Below are 19,412 nucleotides of genomic sequence, written 5' to 3'. Positions count from 1 at the left end.
CTAGAAGCGAACCTACGATTTAAAGATTTCAGGTGCAGGAATTTAGCTGGATTCATATTCCGGTCTCAAGGATGGTTTCTATAGCTTATACCAATAACATAATGACACTCCTATGTTTTTTATTTGTGCGTTGTTAACTATATCGTAGTTTTTGTCAGTTTTTCAAAATAAATATACATATATATATACATGATTTTCTCGAAGTTAGCGAATGTATATGCACCCCTCCTAATGGTGTGGATCCGCCTCTGGTAGAGACTATTTTAGAATAGTCTAAATAGGCTTGGCCTGGATTGATCCTTTTTTATTGCTCTACAGAATACTAGTAGAGTAGGGGCTCTCTTGTTGTTCCATATATATGTGGAACGATTTGGGCCTACTATTTGAGGGATGGAGACTCTGACATTGCAAAATAATTGAACTACTATAGTTTACTAAGAAAAGAAATTTGTATTGTAGACACAAAACATTTTTGATCTGGAAAATTTTGTTTTGTACAAGCATGCACATACTATGATATATATTATATATAAGGATGCATGTCTATCTCTACAACTTTTGGAATATAATAGGAGCACCATATTGTGGACATAAGAGCATCAAAATAGTAGGAGCATGTTGGTAATTTGGAGAAAGATCAAAAGAAAACCGCTGCAAGATCATAGCTATTGCTAATTTAGCTTGTAACACTGCTAAGTTTTGCCCCACGCATCGTCGCGCGCCGAGTCCAAAGGGCATGAACGCCATGGGGTGTTTTGCTGCTTGTGCTACTCCTAGACCAAATCTTGCTGGATTAAATTCGTTAGCATCTTGTCCCCATAGTGTTTGATCGTGATGAATTGCTATAATTGGTATAAGGAGTTCAGTCCCTCTAGGTAATGTGAAATCCCCTAATTGTGTATCAACTTTTGCTCGTCTTATTGCTGCCACTGCTGGTGGATATAGCCGCACAGATTCGTTAATTATCATTCCTAGCTGCATAAATCAAAAAATTTAGATTTTAGTACAACAAACATGAGAAGACATCTCAAAACTAACACAAAAAAAAAATATTAATCTAATTAATATGTTTAATTCTCTACACAAATTGTTAATTTTCTTTTACATTGTTAGGTCAATTAATTAAAAATATATTATGCGTTGAGAATATAACTAAACAATAAAAGTACGATCTCTTTAACAGTTTAAGCTTTTAGATGAGATGATTACACACTTAAACGTGATAGCAGACAAAGATTCTAAAATCAAATTTTCATCAACAACACCCATGCCAAAAAAGAATTTCCCTTTTGATAAGTAAAATCTTATGTATAGGATTTATCAATATGCATATATGAGGAGCTTTAGGAATCAATACAAAAAAATTTGGGTCCTCTCCTCCACTTCATTGGGAGGATTCTGAAAAACTCTGGTACATAATTTTTCATAATCAATTGACCTTTTAAGGTAAATTACTAGCTAATTAATTAAATGAATGGTACATAATTTTTTTTAATCGAGTGAACTTTTGAGGTAATTACTAGCTAGTTAAGTGAATGGTGAAAGTTGATCATTCTAATTTTCTTGTACTGTAATAAATATTTAAAGAAAGAATTTACATTACATTTATCTTATAAAATGTTAAATATTTTTACAGTTTTGGTGGTCAGGAATATAAGTATTACCTTGATATAAAGTTCCCTTTATTTAAACTTAAAAGCTTTAATGATTCTGTCTTAGCATATAAGACAAAATACAAAAACAAAGTGAAAAAATTATCTGATAGAGAAACATTCACCATGCTCACGAGGCAACGAGTATTATTATTATGTTATCAAAGAACAAAATAAAGTTGGTGCCTTTATACCACATGCATTAATTATATTAATGTTTAGTTTGTTTAAGAAAATGATAATTAGGGTGAATAAACAAAATTAATAACATACCGTCTTAAGCTTTGAAATTTGTTGTTTAGATGGAGGATCACGTGCTCCACAGACAGTTAAAACTTCATCACGTGCCAATTCCTGCCACTTAGGATGCATGGCTAGTAAAATGGTGGTCCACGTCAGCAAATTAGACGTGGTATGTTTGCCGGCAAAGAAAATGGTCTTGCATTCTTCGACAATGTCATTAACTGTGATGGTATTTCTATATTCATCATCACTACCTGCTTTGATCATTACTTCCAATAAATCATTCGGACATTCTTCTGACAAAACCTCTTCTTTTTTTCTTCTTTCTTCAATCAGTTTCATCAAAGATTTACGCACTTGTTTATCCAATCTCCAACATATTCTATTCTTTTTACTAGGCAAAAACCTGTCCAAACACAATACAAAAAAAAAAAAAAACTTTCAAACATAACGCGTTATTCTCGACGATTGTTACAGAGAGATTTAACGATATAGACCTGTATCCAGGGATGAATACTTTTTGATAAGCTTCGGTGGCATAAATCATTTGTTGTGCTTGTAACTCAAAGATGGCTTTACCATCTTCGTAGCTGTTTCCAAACACAATACGCGTAATGACATCTTCTGCTAATGTTGAGAACATTTCTGATACTTCAATCTCTACTTTTCCGCTGGCGTTTGACATTTTTGACCATTTGTCTAACATCTCCTTCATGCTCTTTCCCATCATGGGAATCATTAGCTATACGTAGGAAAATGATAGATAAATAGGAGTTGAATTTTTCTTTTTTAAATACAAATTGAGGTGATTGTACATAAATGTAGAATTAGCTATAAGTAAAAAAAATAAAGTTAAGTTTTTCAAATGATCACTCAGTTAATAGTTAAGTGATCATCGGAAAAATCAATCTTTCTGAGTACAATAAAAAAAACCGTAGTATTATTCTTAGTTGAAATTTAGACTTACCCTGAGATTTTCTATGTAGAATGTAGGAGTAATAATTTTCCTATGGTGAACCCATTTTTCACCTTTGAGACTAAGTAAACCATCACCTTCAAGCTTCTTGACAAGGGCTGGTGACTCATTTTTCTCAAAATTATCTGATTTCAGGACGAATATATCCCTAATTAAAGCTGGATCAGAAATGGTGACACGAGCCGTTGGTCCAAACCATATAACAAATATTGAACCTGATACACACCAAAAATAAGTTATTTTAAACTAAAAAGATGTTAAGTACTTGACAAAAGTCTATTTTAAGTTAGAAAACAAACAACGTAAAACGTTATTGGCGTGAATATATACTCCAAAACTCAGACAATTTGAATATATCAATCCAAACAAAGGATTGCCAACAGTTAGTTAATTAGCTTCCAAAATATGCATAGAGTGATAGAAACGGAAAGAAAAGTTGAGATAAAGGAAGCGTTAAAGTTTGAATCTAACATCTCACATTTTCCAATTCAGATGATCTGATCGTGTAAATATTTATACTGACGATATAAATTTGAAAAAAATAGGTACGTACCATAGATTTTCTTCCAATGATGGTAGAAGGGGAGAACATTGGGAAGAATGTCATGAGAGGTAAAAGTGGAAGGCCAAGATGGAGTAGTGAAACTTGCAATTTCTTTGAGGTTACCAAAGAGAAAATGGTATTTAGGACCTGTGATACCTTGCTTCTTGAAGTGTTTTTGGATTATTTTTGGTGTCCACCAAAGATGAACAAATGCTTTCTGTGTAAACAACAGTAACACATACAAAAATACAATAGCACATAACCATTGAAAGCAAAATCCTTCCATATGAACCACTGCTTGATAACTATCAGCTAGCAATTGCCTCCTCTTTTGGCTGGCTACAGCTTTTCCTGGAGAGAGAGAGAGAGAGAGAGAGGGCTCTTTAATTTGTCTCTCTTTGTTTATAAGATTACAAAGTGAAATATTGAGGTTGTCCAGTTTTATAGCTCAATATTCCAAATTAATTAAAAATTCAGTTATATATGGAGTTTAGTGAGGGCACGTCGTATTGTGTCTAAATTAGGGAGGTTGTTCACAGTAGACCCTTGACTCAGTTAAAACATATAAAAATGAGATAATAATATTAACAACAAATAATACGATATATAAAATACAGAAAAAATGAGTAATTGAATTCAAAGTATATATCTACGAGTAATATATAATATATAAAATTTTGAAATTAAAAAAAATTGCTTATTATGATAAACAAAAATTATCTATAAAATATAAAATTTTCTTATACTAAAAATGTATATAACTTAAATTTAAACTTAAAACAGTAGTATGTCTGTCCCAATCGCATGCGAGAAGCCGGGTGCAATTTATAACATTATAAATGATCTGAGAAAACGTAAAGTTTAGCGTAAGAAAGACAATAAGGAATGCGAAAATAAACCGATGAAAATGTGATTCTAATGACTCGTTTATTTATTAAATAATTTATTTTAATCTATTTATATTTTATTCGATAGTGTGAACTAAGTGCAGCTCAAATCGTTTTTAAAAAGTACTTGAGTGAAATTTTCATTTCATTTATTTATATAAAGAAGATTCTTAAAAATTGAATTAACATGATGGTTAAATAGTTTATGAGAAAATCAAATTTGGTAAAAGTAGGAACAAATTCAACTCAATTAACTATTGTGAAAACATTGAGTACTAGATCAAAACTGTTCAAATTCTGTCTAAACCGTTTTAACAAATTTAGGATGTAATCCCAAATTTAAGCAATGTTAACAAGGGGCACGCATTGACCCTAGTTCCAATAGGGGGTTACGTTCCGCATTTTCAGAAAGATCATGTGATTCTTCATCCTTATGCGTGCTAGTAATACAGTAAACAACTTTTTATGAATCATTTCATTTTCAAAAAAATATATATATATGATCAAAAAGGATATATATAGATAATAGATATATACGAAATATAAATCAATTAGTAACTAGGGGTACTCCACATATATATCTCTCAATCATTTTCATTTCATTCAAACTATTACGATGACTTTAGACCTAACTTATTATCCCCCACATATATTATTGATCACCAATATAAAATAATCCCTCGAATAAATTCTTTACCTACCTAATTAATTAAGGTTTTGAACCCTGTTCCTAGAATGTAATAGTAGGCAATGTTTCAAGTACCGTAAACAAGAAAAATATACTACTAATACTAGCTATCACAATTATTGATCAAAAGAGATATCACTTGCATTTATGCACGCAAAAGCAACTGACATCTACTACTACTATACAGTTCACTTTCACTTGTAATTTATCAACTTTTATATAATTTGGAATTTGGATGGTATAGTGTGGGGTTACATGGAGGTAATATCAAATTTATAGTCAAAATGCGGGACCATTCATGTGGATATATATATCAGAGTTTCACGTGGATAAATAAATCTTTCATCAACATGGGTTGTGGTGTAATGGTAAAATTGTTTCATCATTAATCAAAAATCTTGAGTTTTAGTCCGGAATATATGGAGAAAATCTTATTTGGAGCGTTACTCTTTAATGGGCCCTGCAATGTACGATCCAAATTTGATCAAGAGTTCAATATAAACTCCGAACATCAAAGAAACCATACAAAAAAATTAAAATCTTCATGAATTCCAGCGACATTGTGTTTTTTTCTCCCCTTTTTTACGTTTGAGGCAACAAACCCTCTTTTCTTCCCTGTCTCCCCAAAATCCATAGAGCCAATGCTGCTATAAGTAATAAGCCTTAGGGGCGGATTAAACTTTCACGAACGAGTTTTCGGGAATTTAATAGCTTTTGTTTAATTTTTTATTTTATTGCATAAACTTAATTATTATTGTGAATTAATTTGAGATTACTCTAGAAACATAAGAACTTCAAATCCTAAATTCGCTTATAATAATTAAGTCTCACAGGAAACTACAATTATTACGTGTATCAATTCTAAATAATTTTCATTGATCAATTATTTCATTTAATAAGCCTCACAGGAAACTACAATTATTACGTGTATCAATTCCAATTAATTTTGATTGATCAATTATTACATTTAATCTCATTTGAAACCCGCAATAATAATACTTAGTATCAACACAATTCTCCTAGTATTTCGTTCTTCAATTTTTTGTTACCACATGTGTTACTTATGTTGCGGTTATCATATTATTTTATTGTTATCATTTTTTTCCTTTCTAAATTAATGGTATTGCTTTCTATATCACATCATTTCATTCTTGTTGCTATTTCTAACTTTCCATCCCTTTTTCAAACTTATTTAAAATGGTTTACTCAATTTAAGGTCTATTAAAAATAACTTTTCTATCTTAATAAGCTAGGTAATAACAAGATTGCATGCGTACACTCTATCCTCTTCATACGTCACACCTACAAAGTTACTTTGCACTAAATATGTTATTATTCTGCATATTTTTTACCGCCTGATAAATCTCAAATAGGACTAATTAAAGTATCTAGATAACGTATAAGACCTACACTAAATGTACAAACATGATATGATCAAAACATAATTAATCTCAACTAAATGTACTAACATGATCTCAAAAACTTAATGTCAAGTTGTTTTTCGATTAATTTAAATGCATTCATAGTGATTAATTTGGTTGGGAGGGGCAGTGAGTGTTTTATTTTTGGTTGAAAAGGAGCTGAGAGAGGAAGAATTGGTTTTTGGTTTTGGAAGTTTGCACATAAATTTGGGCACATGGAAAAGAAAAAAAAGGCTGTATTTTTTTAATTAGCACTCGATGTTAGCGGGGGGGATATGCCTTGATTGTAACAAAGCATAGGTGTCCCACTCTATAACGTTTCCCTTAATCTTGTCTTGGTAGTAGCAAGCCATGTTGGGTCCATTTACTTCTCATTGGTCCAACTCTCCATAATGTTCTTTTTATCTCCTACATCTCATAACTATTCTATACTTCCCTAACGAACTATGTATCTTCCTTTTGGTTTCTTTCTAGTACTAGTACTACTAGTAGTTGGAGATTAGATCCTTTCAACTAATAAGATAATAGTATATGGCAAGATTGGAAGATAAGAGATTATTTCTCCCTTTTCCCTATCTTTTGGTAGAGTTTGTTAAAAGATGACTAAATTGAGATATAATCTATTAAAGCCACTTTAATGCTTCTATGTATGAATTACCATCCAAAAAAGTTACTTGTTGGGATCGTATATTATATTGCTCAAGAAATACGAAGATAATTCTTGTTTCATCATAAGATTAATAGTTTTAATAATTAGGTTATGAGTGATCACAGTAAAAGTTACTCGCGACTGATAAATGATAAAATTATAGGTTCAGTACAGGATATCACGTCATATCTCTTTTGGGGTACAAAGGTGATCACAATGGGTGCTAAGAAAAACCACCCAATCCAACAAGACCCGTTATTAGTTGATTTCTCATATAGTTACTCAACTCAACATGTCATAATTAAAGTAACTTTCTTTGTACAAAAAAATTGAAATCAAGAAGAAAATTGATAATTTTTTGAGATAATAGAGTGACCAACGATCTAAGAAATCAACTTTTATTGTAGCAAATAATTCACTTAATTAATATGTTAACTTAAGTACTCTAAGATTATTTGAGACATAACAAATATAATTTAATGAAAAAAATTGTGATTTCTCTACATTTTCAAATTCTAATTAATATGCAATTGTGTTGAGTGGAAATGAAACAATGCATATAATACATGAAAGTGAGTTGTAGACAGTGTAATAAGTAGCAATTCCTCCTCTGTTGGTTTGGACCTGAGCCTATTCAAATTTTGGACCGTCAATACGTTGTTTTTGAATGTGATGTCACATGCTAATTTCTAAGCATTTGGAGATGTCACCTTTGTCCAATGGAAGTGGTTACTACATTAAACATGTGAAAACTATACCTATTTGCTCTTTTTTGGTACTTTTTCTAAATTGAGACCTTGCAAGGAAACAGTTGTTACTTTGAGTTCAATTTGTAAAAACAACGTTAAAAATAGCATAGGACTTGGTCGATCTCTAGTTTTGTATCTGCCAATTTCCACCTTTTTTTTTTGTAACTCTGACCCACTGAGTCTCGACAGGCCAATGATCAATGTTCCCTATTCTAAAATTAAACTAATATATGCAATATCTTTTCATACCAAAAAAAAAAAAAAAAGAAGCAAAATGCGGAAGAAAATGAATCTAGTTCAATAGTATAGTTGTTGCAACAATTAAAATGTTGGGTTGCTTACTTGATAAACGAAAAAAAAAAAAAAAAAACATAAAGCATGTTGTGTATAGGAATACGTTGTGTTATTTTTTATTAACTTAACGTGTGTCTATGAAATTTAACTAAAACACATGGACAATGATACATTCAAGTTAAAACAATGTGAACTTTACATATTGTCACACGCATCGTTAACGTTATTTTGGGGTGATACTTGTGTAAATTGGACCAAGTTATCCCTTTTTTGGGGTACAGTATCCTCTCGAGATACACTTTTGAGATTTCGCTAAGTATAATAACATTGTTGATTAATTTGAATTTGTAACTCCGTATATCTATAAGCAAGGGGAAGTTTTTATAGGCAAAGCTAGAATATAAAACTTATGGATTTGGAATTCTAGTACAGTGGATTTTAGATTTATGATTTGTTATATGTACAATATTTAATGAAGTCATTAAGATAAATATATGATCTAAATGAAAGTTATTAAATTCGACAAAATATGTAGGTTGGAATGTACATTCTACTTGCAATATTTCATTTTTAAGATTCGAAATTATCAGGATTCGATCTATTTCACCACATTATCCCGCGACGGTGGAATTACTTTAGTGAAAGAATGACACACATGATGTGTATGAGACGCAAAACATACGTTAATTAGGCATGTAAAGAATATAGTGCTTGTTCCTTTCATATGAGCAGGAGAAAGCTGGGAGCTCAACCTAATAACCTAACACATTCTACAGCTGTACTGGACGAGACGTGCAGACTATAAAAAATTTCTAAAACATCCAGGAATTTCAATTTATTACACAAGTAATATTTCAGGTACAAACTAGTCAAGAATATACACAATTAAATTTTTTGAAAATCAATTATCACTTTGTTTTTTTCCTATTCGATGTTTGGAACTTACATTAAAATCTTAAATTAAATTCAATCACACATTACATGATTCAATCCAAACGCGTACTGTAAAATTCACCTTTCATAAAAAGTGAAGTAACCCTACTAATGCACTATAGCATTATTAGGTGAAAATTATTATGCATGTTGGCCACAAACCAACAAGAGCATAACAAAGGACAGCATGGAGAACCTATAGGAGTGTACGTGAGAAATCAAACCAAGAAAAAAATTAAATTAACACAACAATTAAAAATTTAATAACGTTAAGGGTAAGGTTATTGTTAAGAAATTTAAAAATTTGGAATAAAGTTGGAATATTTGTCTGTTTCTACCGACCAGGGTAACAACTTTGTTTTTGCATCATGTTGTCCCAATTTCTATGTTGCCTTTTAATTATCACCTTTCTCAAGATGTCTAAAAGTATTTATTTTTCTAAAGAAGTATTTTAAAATCTTTTACATTTAGGACCCTTTTACTTATTTCTAGGCAGAAAATTTGATAATTTAAAAAAAAAAATGCAAAGAAAGCTGCTGTATATCTGAATGTTTTGTCTCATGTAAACCATCCTTGCTGTAATGTCTCTTCATTTTAGGCCGTGTCTTCTGGCCTGGAGAATTTAAATATTTTAAAATTTCTCAATTAGTTTGTAATTTTGCATGAAGCAATAAATTAATATTGATGTTCATATCTTGTCTATGATATAATTTCACTTGTTTAGATACGTACGTTATTAAAGATAATTCACTTCACGGACTAAATTAAAATACTTTTTTTAGATACGTATACTAAAGATATCTAATTTCACGGACAGAAAAAAATAATTAAAACAGTGCAAATTTGATTAAACTGATTAATCAATTATTCTAAGGAGCGTGGAAATTATAAGTTAATGGAAAATCTTTGTGAAAGCATCAATCGTATATTTGTCAAATAATTAAATGATTGAATTTGGTGGATGTTTTCTTTTTTTCGCCTTAGTAAAATAGGGAGATGAATTTGACCTAATCATAGGGTCAAATAGAATTTGAAAGGGTGTAACCAATTAATAACAGTCCACAAAAGACTCAATTGTCCCTTGTTGACAAGAACTAATAAGAAATATTTTATGGCGATTTAAAACAGAAACTATTAAAGATTGTTTTGAAATACAGATAAATATTTTTTCATCTAGTTTCTTGTTAGCGTGCAATCCTTTTCAATAGGAAATGATATACTAAATATGTTTATGTAAATTTAAGTTAATCAAATCTCAAAATGAATATTGAAACGAAAAAAGAGATAGAGGAACAAAAAGAAGGAATGTAAGTGGTCCATGTAGTTTTGGTGGTTTGGAATTTGGAATGTCAAATATTGCGTGTTATTATTCCCTTTAGTCCCCGCGTTTCCGGGAAGCCCACTTTTTATCCTTGAACATACTATTGAGTAGTATTTAGTATGACTTTTTTTTATTATTATTATTTATATTTGCTATATATACATATTTTGTAACAGCAATAAAAAGTTCTTTTTCTTTTCCAATTCGTTATGATTAAAATAGGGGTCACATAGTGGGGATTTATATGAGAAACCATACCCCAAATTGTCAAAAGTGGAGCAGTATTTCCACAAACATTGATCTATAGATACTTTCCCCTTTGGCATTTTTCGGAGTCGGAAAGCAAAAGTTGCGTATGTAGCTATAGGAGTTGACGTTTTAAAGACACAATATTGTGCCTATCACTTCTTTCTATACTTCTAAAAAATTATCATTGGATTTGAGCGAGAAAGATTCAGTTTGATATATTCACATAAATTCAATAACTTTTATTAATATCATGTATTTGTATCAAGAAATCAACAAAATAATTATATATAGTTACTTCAAATCTAAATATTATTCTATATTAAATTACAATCGTTATACAATTTGAATTTGAATTTGCCTTTGATGGGAGCTAATCTAGCGATCAATCTGGAGTTCCAGATTCGTTTCGTTGGACAGGATACATTATTGATGAAAATGACTTTTTTTTTTGTGATAAGACATTGCAATTCAATGCTTCAAGTACATTATGAGATAAACTATAGGAAAGGAAAAAGTACAATATGAAGTTTTGACACAGTCTATGGATTGTTTTTACAACAACAAAAAAAAGTTGTATACCTAGACCATAGTTAAGTAGCATGGAAAAAGGAGAACTTAAAATTATTTAAAGGTAATACTTGCTCTTTTTAAAAATATATATCATTAATATTTATCTCAAAATATCTGTAATTCAGAAGTTTTGGAGAAAACTAATTAATTTTCCCTATTTTACATTAAATAATAATTACTTTGTAGTTCGGAGCAATTCAACTCTAAAACCTCAATTATAGCATATAAATATAGTAGCTATTAAATAAAGAGAGACTATATCTCAAGTATAAATAAGAGTAAGATAACCAAATACATTTCTTAATTAATGTTCTCTTATGGAAGGTGTAAAACAAATACTATAAATATTTTGAAATAGAGAAACTAATGCTTTATAGGCTGGAAGTCATCTTAGCTTGTGCGGAAACTAATTTCCGATTATCGATGGGTGAATTGTTGAAAATATTTTGTAATAAATATTAGAGATTAATAATATGAAACTAAAAGTTACATTAATTATTTAAAAATTTATTTGTGATGGTTATTTTGTAAATGATCTTTTTTTTTAAAAAAAATGGCAAGTTATAATAATAATTTAAAATTGTATGAGAAAATGTTGAAAGTCATTTTAATTATGATATTTAAAATATAGACAATTTAAATAATAACAAAAATTGCGTAAATTAGCCATATCAAAATGTTGCAAAGCCCATAGGTTTATTTGGATGGTCTTTAATATAAATAGTTCATGGACACATAACAATTGGACCCAGTGTAACCATTCGGCCCATGTTTAAGGACTTCGCGGGCTATTAAATTGACCCGAGTCTGAATTGAGAGTCCAGGTTTCACTTTAGGCAAAACTTGAATGGTTTGATTCTCTTTATTTTTCAGTTAAGGATTTGGATGGATCAACTCTGTAGCTGCCGAAGCAACATGCCGGAGAGACGACTTCAGCTTTGGAACACGGTAAACTGACCGCCATTCAGCCTTTATAATTTTTTATATTTCCGGTGATTCTCGAAATTGCAACTTTCCAAAAGTAGTTTGTTTCCATGTCTCGGAAGTTTAGCTTATAATTTTTTGCTTCTCGTCAAAATATATTGTTTCAGTTCATTGTTAATTTTTCCGGTCGATGTTCGTATGCAGTTACTTTGCAAACTGAACACTTCGCTCAGTAGGCTAAATGCATATCGAAATCAGTAACACTTTTTGTTAGTAGAAAATGAGATTATGTAGTGCTAGACGACTAATTTGTTCCTACAAGGTATTGAATGGAAGATGTCCAATTAGAGCAATATGCATATTGAATTTTCAAATAGCTAATCCAACTAGTTTAATGTTAAGATGTAATTGTTGTCGCTGTAACAGGTTCTAATCAATTGTTTGTTATATTTTTCTTTTTATCGAGGGAATAATGCTTGAGTGTCTAAATTATATAAAAACTAGCTCTGCATTGTTCTGGTTCAGAGTCATTAAATGTTTAATCACCATTAACATGTGTATATTGTTGGATTGTTTTGGCCTTGTGCCTACAGAGTTTTTAAACTATACGTTCTAACTAGATAAATCGAAAATTTTCTATTCTCTTGCTAAGAGTGAAATGGTGAGAATCCTTGTTTGATTTTTTTGAATATCTCCTTCCTTGGATTAGTACTATGACACATATATCGGAAGCTCAGTTTGAAATTTGAATGAGATTTATCTTCTTCTTTTTTTTTCAAATTCAAAATTTTAGTAATCCCTTTATATACGTAGCAGGAGTTGTTAAGAAGAGTAAGTGCTATTGTGTTGCTAATATATAGAGAGTGTACATTCCATTCATCATTTAAAGCAGCGGGATAGTTCTGGCTTCTACTTAGGTAGTCTTGTTGTTGTCCTTTACATTGGCATTGCTGCTTTGCAAATTATATTGCTATTGAAATATGCATGGCCCAACTAGATTGTTCTATGATTTGTTAGAGAGCATAAACCTATATCCTTTCTTGGATCTACCAGGCTTAAAGACTTTCAGAGCATTTGCAGTATAGCCTTATAGGTGCTGGAGTCCTTGGGCTCAGTAACTTTGCAAACATTGCTTAAACAGGATAGGATTCATCATGGTCACCAAGAGCATGGATATTTCCACTGAGAGTCGCTAATTTCTGTTGTTATCTTGTTGAAATGGCATATGCATTGGGGAATTGAAGAAGAAACTAAGGCCATGGTGGCAGAAATTGACGATGAGGCTAATGATGAAGGTTAGATGGTCACTCGACCTGGAAAACTGAGTGGATCAAGTTCCACAGCCTTATGCTAATGAAGCAGCTTCCGGCTTTGATAATGACGGAGCCTATCCTCCTGATCTACGTCTTATGACTTAGGTAATCTATAGAAACAAGTACTTCAATTTCCTCTCTTAGTGAATTTTGGACCAGATCAAGTGAGTTTCAGTTTTAGATGGCTGAACATATCAATAAGAAAAGAAATTTGAGTTAACTTGCATTATCAGACCACATATATCACACTGGAATAGCAGTTTAGAATGCATAAAGCGTAAGGAAAAATGTGGGCGCCCCTTGCTTGATATTTTAACTGTACTTTGTTAAGTATGTGGCAATGATTTGTTTAGAGTCGTCTCTTCTTTGGAGTCTATGATAGAGTTTGCCAGTTTGAATTACCTGTATATTAGAAAATAAGGAAGATAGAGTTTTGATTGATCTAATTTAATATTGACAGCGGGAGTAGATTCATGAAGGTAATTTTATTTGATTTCTTGAAATTTTGTAGGTACATGTAAGATATGAAACCGAAGACTAAATGATTTAAACCTTCTAATTTCTTTTGCAATATGGAGAAAGGATCATCTCTGCTATAGCAAACATTACATGGAATAATAACTGATTCCCTCGCATAAGCAATGCTGTAAGAAGAAAAGAAAAGGTGATGCAGATTAAGTAATAACCATCAAAGCTTCTATATTACTAGTAATTAATTGATCTATGGAATTTATGGATGGCGAACCCCGACTAATCTCATATCATCAACCACAGGACCACACAAGGAGCCAGAGTGATCATTCTTCATGTGGTAGTATGTGCTCAAGAACCTGACCCTGGTGCGCTCAGTTACTGCGGTGAACCGAAGCTTGGCCCGTTTGAATCCTCCTTTACCTGCAGATTCATAGGGGACTCGCAAAGTGATCTTTCCAGCAAATGCCTCTATAAGCATAGACCCTTGGCAGGAATTGCTTGCATCTCCAACTGAGAACATAAGGTCATACACTTTTCCCTTTTGAGTCCTCACTATTTGTGCTATTGCGCTTTCTCTTCCAGCCACAAGCTCGATGGCGCGTTTGCCCTCTGGCACGGTGAAGTGTTCAGCATCAATGTATTTTACTGCCTTGAGAGATTCAATCATCCATCCAGGCAAAGGTGAGTGATCATCCTCGATGTTTGGAGGAATTAGAACACCCCAGCTTGTGTTGGGGAAGATATATGGACCCTCTTCAAAGTTTCCGTTCTTCAACAAGTTGCCTGCTTTCAATTTTATGCATTAGAATTTAAAGTTTAACTTTTAGACACATAGTATAAAAATTTTACATGGCCCTCCAACTTAAATGCACATTGACGAGAGAGGAGGGGAAATTACCTCTTTGTCTATGTGGGTTTTTTAGAGCTTTGAGAGCGATGAAATCAATGAGTGGGCCACAAGCTGGGTCCTTCTCAACTGCTGGATTGTGTAAAGTGATTTCAATCTCATTAGCTTGAGCCAAGAAACCCCATGAATAGGAGTCCCAACCATCACTACTATACATAGTCTGCATAGGAAGCATTCCCCAGTCATTAGGCTCAGTGTTAGGCGACACCGACACATTGAGTTTCTCTTCTTGAGCACAAGTCCTAGCAAAGTTGAAAGACAGAGAGTAGAAAGTCCCACTAGTGACATTCGTGACTCTGGTCTTGATGGAGGCGTCTTCCCCAAGCCTAACAGCGAAAGCTCCTTCAGGCACGGGAAGCAACATATCACCTTGTGTTTGTCCTGATTTAATGTATTCTACATAGCCTGATATTTCCCAGTGAGGTATTGCGTGTGGGTCTATCACTTTTGTGCCCTTCATTTGTGATGCTTTTGGACCTTGCTCGAAGTTTCCATTAGGCAATAATCCTGATCAATCACAAGGTCGAAAGGTTACATATACAACCAATTTCAATTAAGTGCGGATTTATAACTTGCAAGACATGATAAATGACCTATTACAGCAGGTATAGCTACACTAATATGTGAATTTTTTTGTGTTACCTGTGTATATAAGTTAAGATTATATCATCAAATGTTCTTTAACATATCAAGTAGACCTTGCTTGGTCGTTAATTGCCATTGGATGATCACATCACATGTCGTGTTTCAGTAATCACGTGAACAAAGTAAGAGCAGCTCATTAGGTACTTTTGTTTTCTCATTTTTGTGTCCTATTAACTTCATGTAACATGGCTTGAATGAAGAATAAACCTAAATTGGTAAAGCTTACCAGCTATGTTTTCCAGTTTGGGCTACTGCATATCAATTAGAATACTATTTTTTATGATGAAAAAAATCGAAAGTGGGGTAGAGAATATTGATGTGACAACTTGGTGTCGGGAGATCGGTGGCAACTGGCGAGGCTTGGATCTTCTAATTAAATATGGGAAACTTACGTAAATATACCATATTAAGAAAGTATTTATCATTTATAGAAATAATAATTTTTTCACTTAATCACTTTTAATAAATTTATAATGCAATTTTAATTCATATTACAGAGAACAGTTTATAAAACACATATAATACAAGCTTAATACATATATATTGAATAATTCACTTTTAATACAGAACTTTCCTATTTATCCCTATTTAGATAAGTAATTTTTGAAATTTTTATGTAATCAAGAAGCTATATTAAATAGGTACTCTCTCTATTCCATATTAGTTATTCACTTTTTTATTTACATGCTCTTAAGAAATGGTAAATAAAAAGGATGGGTTTACCAATTTACTCCTTGAAGAAATATTTTTGGAATTCCACAAACTTGCTTACAATATAAAAAATACATAAGAGTAAATAGTAATGGTAAAATGAGAAAAATTTATTGCCCCAATCCTCTAGAGCAGTTATTATTCCGATTCCCAATTCTGGAGCAGTTATTGCCCCAATCCTCTTAAAGATTCATGTGCAAAGAGCTGAAACTTATTCACGAAAACAATACCTCGTATGAATATATAACCCCTACATCTATCTTATCTTTGAAGTAACTAGGATTGTCCATAGAAAATTGACTTTTAAGTAGGATGGTCCATGTTTATTAATTTAAATTTCACCACCCATCATACTATTTTTTTCTTCTTCGTACAAGTTTTTCCATCTTGTTTCCTCTTTATCTGTCTGTGCGATATTCAACCATAGATCTTCTAATGGACAGCTCAACTATGTATATGCCACTCATTTTTACAGTAGATCATAAGTTGAATTCAGAATTGAATAGACTATTTGTTCTGAATGAATGGCTTAAGATCTTCTCATTGCTATAGAACTTAGCTCACACCTTAAGTTTAGCAAACAGAAAAGTCCAAACGACTAATAAGCGAGTAAATGTAGAATTGCAAGCAAATTTGCATGTAACAAATACTTCAAAAATACAGTGACAGGAATATAAATTAGTGAATAAGGGATTCAAAAAAATTTTATCAGACATAGCAATATTTGTTTTTACCATCTCACTAGTATGTTAAAGAGATTACTCAGCTTATATTAAACGGGATTTTTTTTCTTCCTATTTTCAAAATATAATTTCTTACTATCAAGTTAAAGTAAAAACATACCGTCTTGTACAGATAAAGCAACATTTATGGTGGCAAAGAGCAGCACTATATTCAGTATTCCCATTTTCTTCATTTTCATATACTGTGAAAGAAAGAGAGAAAAAAGGATATGTCTGATGAAAATTCACAAATGCTCGACTGCCTTTTATGAATTTGTGTTAGTTAAATGGCCCTTTAGATTGGAAGAATTTACAGTATCTGCCACCAGCATGTTGCTATTTCGTAGCAGGTCCAAGGAAGCTATCAGATTGCACGTGCACTTCCCATGCTGAGGAACAAAGACAATTAAGAAAAACATAAATTAATTAAATAAAACTAATCAATATCCTTAATAATCGTAAAATGTTGGAATATATAATGTCTCTATTCATTTTTTTAAAAGGAATATTTTATATTATGAAGGTATAAAGGTTTCTGATTTCCGTTAATATTCTTAATTATAAAATTCTTTCATTTAAATAAAAATAAGATGTCAAATAATGTTTGATTTAAGCTGAAAGCAATCTAGGGAGATAATTTTTTGGTCAAGCATCTTGCACGTTTAATGACAGCCGTGATTTGATCTTAGGCAAATGGAATATCTTGAATTAAGTGATACTACTATTATTGTTGCGTGCTTATATGTGCTTATATATAATTTTTATTTTACCTTTAATTTATTCGTACCTTCCTTGTTTCAATATATTTATTTATTCTCTTTTAACAATTTTTATATGACATGATTAAAACACAAGATAAAAAGAATCATTTCAATATATTCTATATATATTTTTGTTTAAGATTACAAAATTTACAAAAAAACTTTTAGTTTTTAAAATTTGATATCAGTTAAATCCAGATAAATGAAGTAAAATGAAAGGAGTATTACGGAACTAGAGTCAAGAAAAGTCTTATCTGATGGTCACCTAGAGGGTACCCTTGGCATTTTAATTCTTCTTTTGCTTTTTTAATGTAATAGTAAATTCATAAAATTCCCGTCCAAGTAACATTATCCCTTTACGTACCGACTTTCACTTGATTGAAATTAAATTTTATCATATTTTGATTGCAAAATTATTGACACTAGAAAGTGTTGGTATCTTATGTTTCTCCTACAAGTAGACAGAAATAATTAACATACAAGGTTCTGAATCATGATTTTTTTTCGTTTATTTAATTTGGATAGATTATTTATAATATCGTATTTCTATTTGAATAAAATGACACTACAGAAGTCTCACATATTTTATTTACAATTTTTTCATGAAAAAAGATGATATAATGAAATAGTGTTGTAGTGACAATATTGCAAACGAAGTTGATGAATTACAGAAGGATACGAAGGACCTCAAAGATGGCATCCTACCTTGAGCACATGGCTTGTGGCAGCTGGACAATATTTGGTTTGGTACATTAATTTAGAAAGGTAGTTGCCAATATCCTCGTAGATATATCGTATAGGTTAGAATATATGTAAATTTTATTTCTATTTTTGTCTTTATGGCATAAAGAGATAAAAAGAAAAATTAACATTAACCTAGCAGAATAAATAAATAAAACAAGTAATAATGAAAATGAAGAGAGTAAAATATTAGACGAAAGGGAGTTACTCACATAGTAAACACCCTTCACTTCTAATTCAAAAATTGCAAGTTCGAATCATCAAAAAAAGAAGCTAACAAGAGTAAAATACTAAGCATATACTATAATCAATATTACAATCTTTGACTACCTATTACCATTCTATATATGCTACAAAAAATAATGATACTAAAACACAGAACTGAGTATTATATATTTGATGATAGAATTGGGATTGCAATCTCAGTCAAAATTCACATTTTACTTGGGTAACATTAATTTGAATTTCAACAAAAAAAGTTACTATTTTTCTCTTCCCATTATTCAAGGATTTATACTCATTTTTTTTAAAAAAAAGAAAATAAAATAGCTGTTTACAATGGACGTGGCAATCAGAGAACAAAATAAGGGACGTGACATTCAAGATCTGATACTGAGGCAAAACCCATGTGCAGCCTCCGGATCGAATATTTTTAGAATTATTCGCCTCGTATCACCATTTTTCATGACGCTATTTAAATTTTGTCCCTAATATTACATTTAAAAGTTGTTATATAAATAATTTTTATGTGATTTGTGAATTATAATATAGTAGGAGATTTGTCTAGTACACAATATATTCACCATAAAGTGTTTATTTAAAGAACAGAAGGTTGGGATCGAGATTATTTAGAAATTGACAAATTCTTTTGCTTTTTTCAATAATAAATTTATCATAAATTTTAGCGAAAAATATAATCAATAAAAATTTATATAGTCAAGTCATTTTATCGTGATTGATGCATAGTCATTGAGTTTTCGCATCGATAGATGATGAATGATTATTGTTTGTTTGTATGATTTTTGTGCGATTATCACA

General features: G+C 31.2%; 2 protein-coding genes and 1 long non-coding RNA gene across 3 annotated transcripts; 1 reads left to right on the top strand and 2 right to left on the bottom strand.

Moving 5' to 3' along the window:
* Positions 1–453: 453 nt before the first annotated feature.
* LOC107012927 (cytochrome P450 734A1-like) lies at positions 454–3,846 on the bottom strand. The gene is made up of 5 exons (XM_015212901.2): positions 3,425–3,846; positions 2,863–3,086; positions 2,393–2,637; positions 1,926–2,301; positions 454–975 (listed from the first exon to the last, which is right to left on the bottom strand). Exons 1-5 carry the CDS (start codon positions 3,699–3,701, stop codon positions 550–552), a joined length of 1,548 nt encoding a protein of 515 aa, XP_015068387.1. The 5' UTR covers positions 3,702–3,846; the 3' UTR covers positions 454–549.
* Positions 3,847–12,006: 8,160 nt separating this feature from the next.
* On the top strand, positions 12,007–14,319 carry LOC107012440. The gene is made up of 4 exons (XR_001456037.2): positions 12,007–12,124; positions 13,154–13,518; positions 13,925–14,077; positions 14,188–14,319. It is a non-coding gene; the product is annotated as an uncharacterized LOC107012440 (long non-coding RNA).
* LOC107012439 lies at positions 13,880–17,281 on the bottom strand. Its single transcript, XM_015212288.2, has 3 exons — positions 16,994–17,281; positions 14,786–15,301; positions 13,880–14,670 (listed from the first exon to the last, which is right to left on the bottom strand). Exons 1-3 carry the CDS (start codon positions 17,070–17,072, stop codon positions 14,144–14,146), a joined length of 1,122 nt encoding a protein of 373 aa, XP_015067774.1. The 5' UTR covers positions 17,073–17,281; the 3' UTR covers positions 13,880–14,143.
* Between the last annotated feature and the right edge of the window lie 2,131 nt (positions 17,282–19,412).

This window comes from Solanum pennellii, chromosome 3 (genome assembly GCF_001406875.1).
Source record: "Solanum pennellii chromosome 3, SPENNV200".
In the NCBI taxonomy this organism is placed as follows: domain Eukaryota; kingdom Viridiplantae; phylum Streptophyta; class Magnoliopsida; order Solanales; family Solanaceae; genus Solanum; species Solanum pennellii.
Note: the sequence above shows the minus strand (reverse complement) of the source record. Positions and strands in the feature narration are given on the sequence as shown.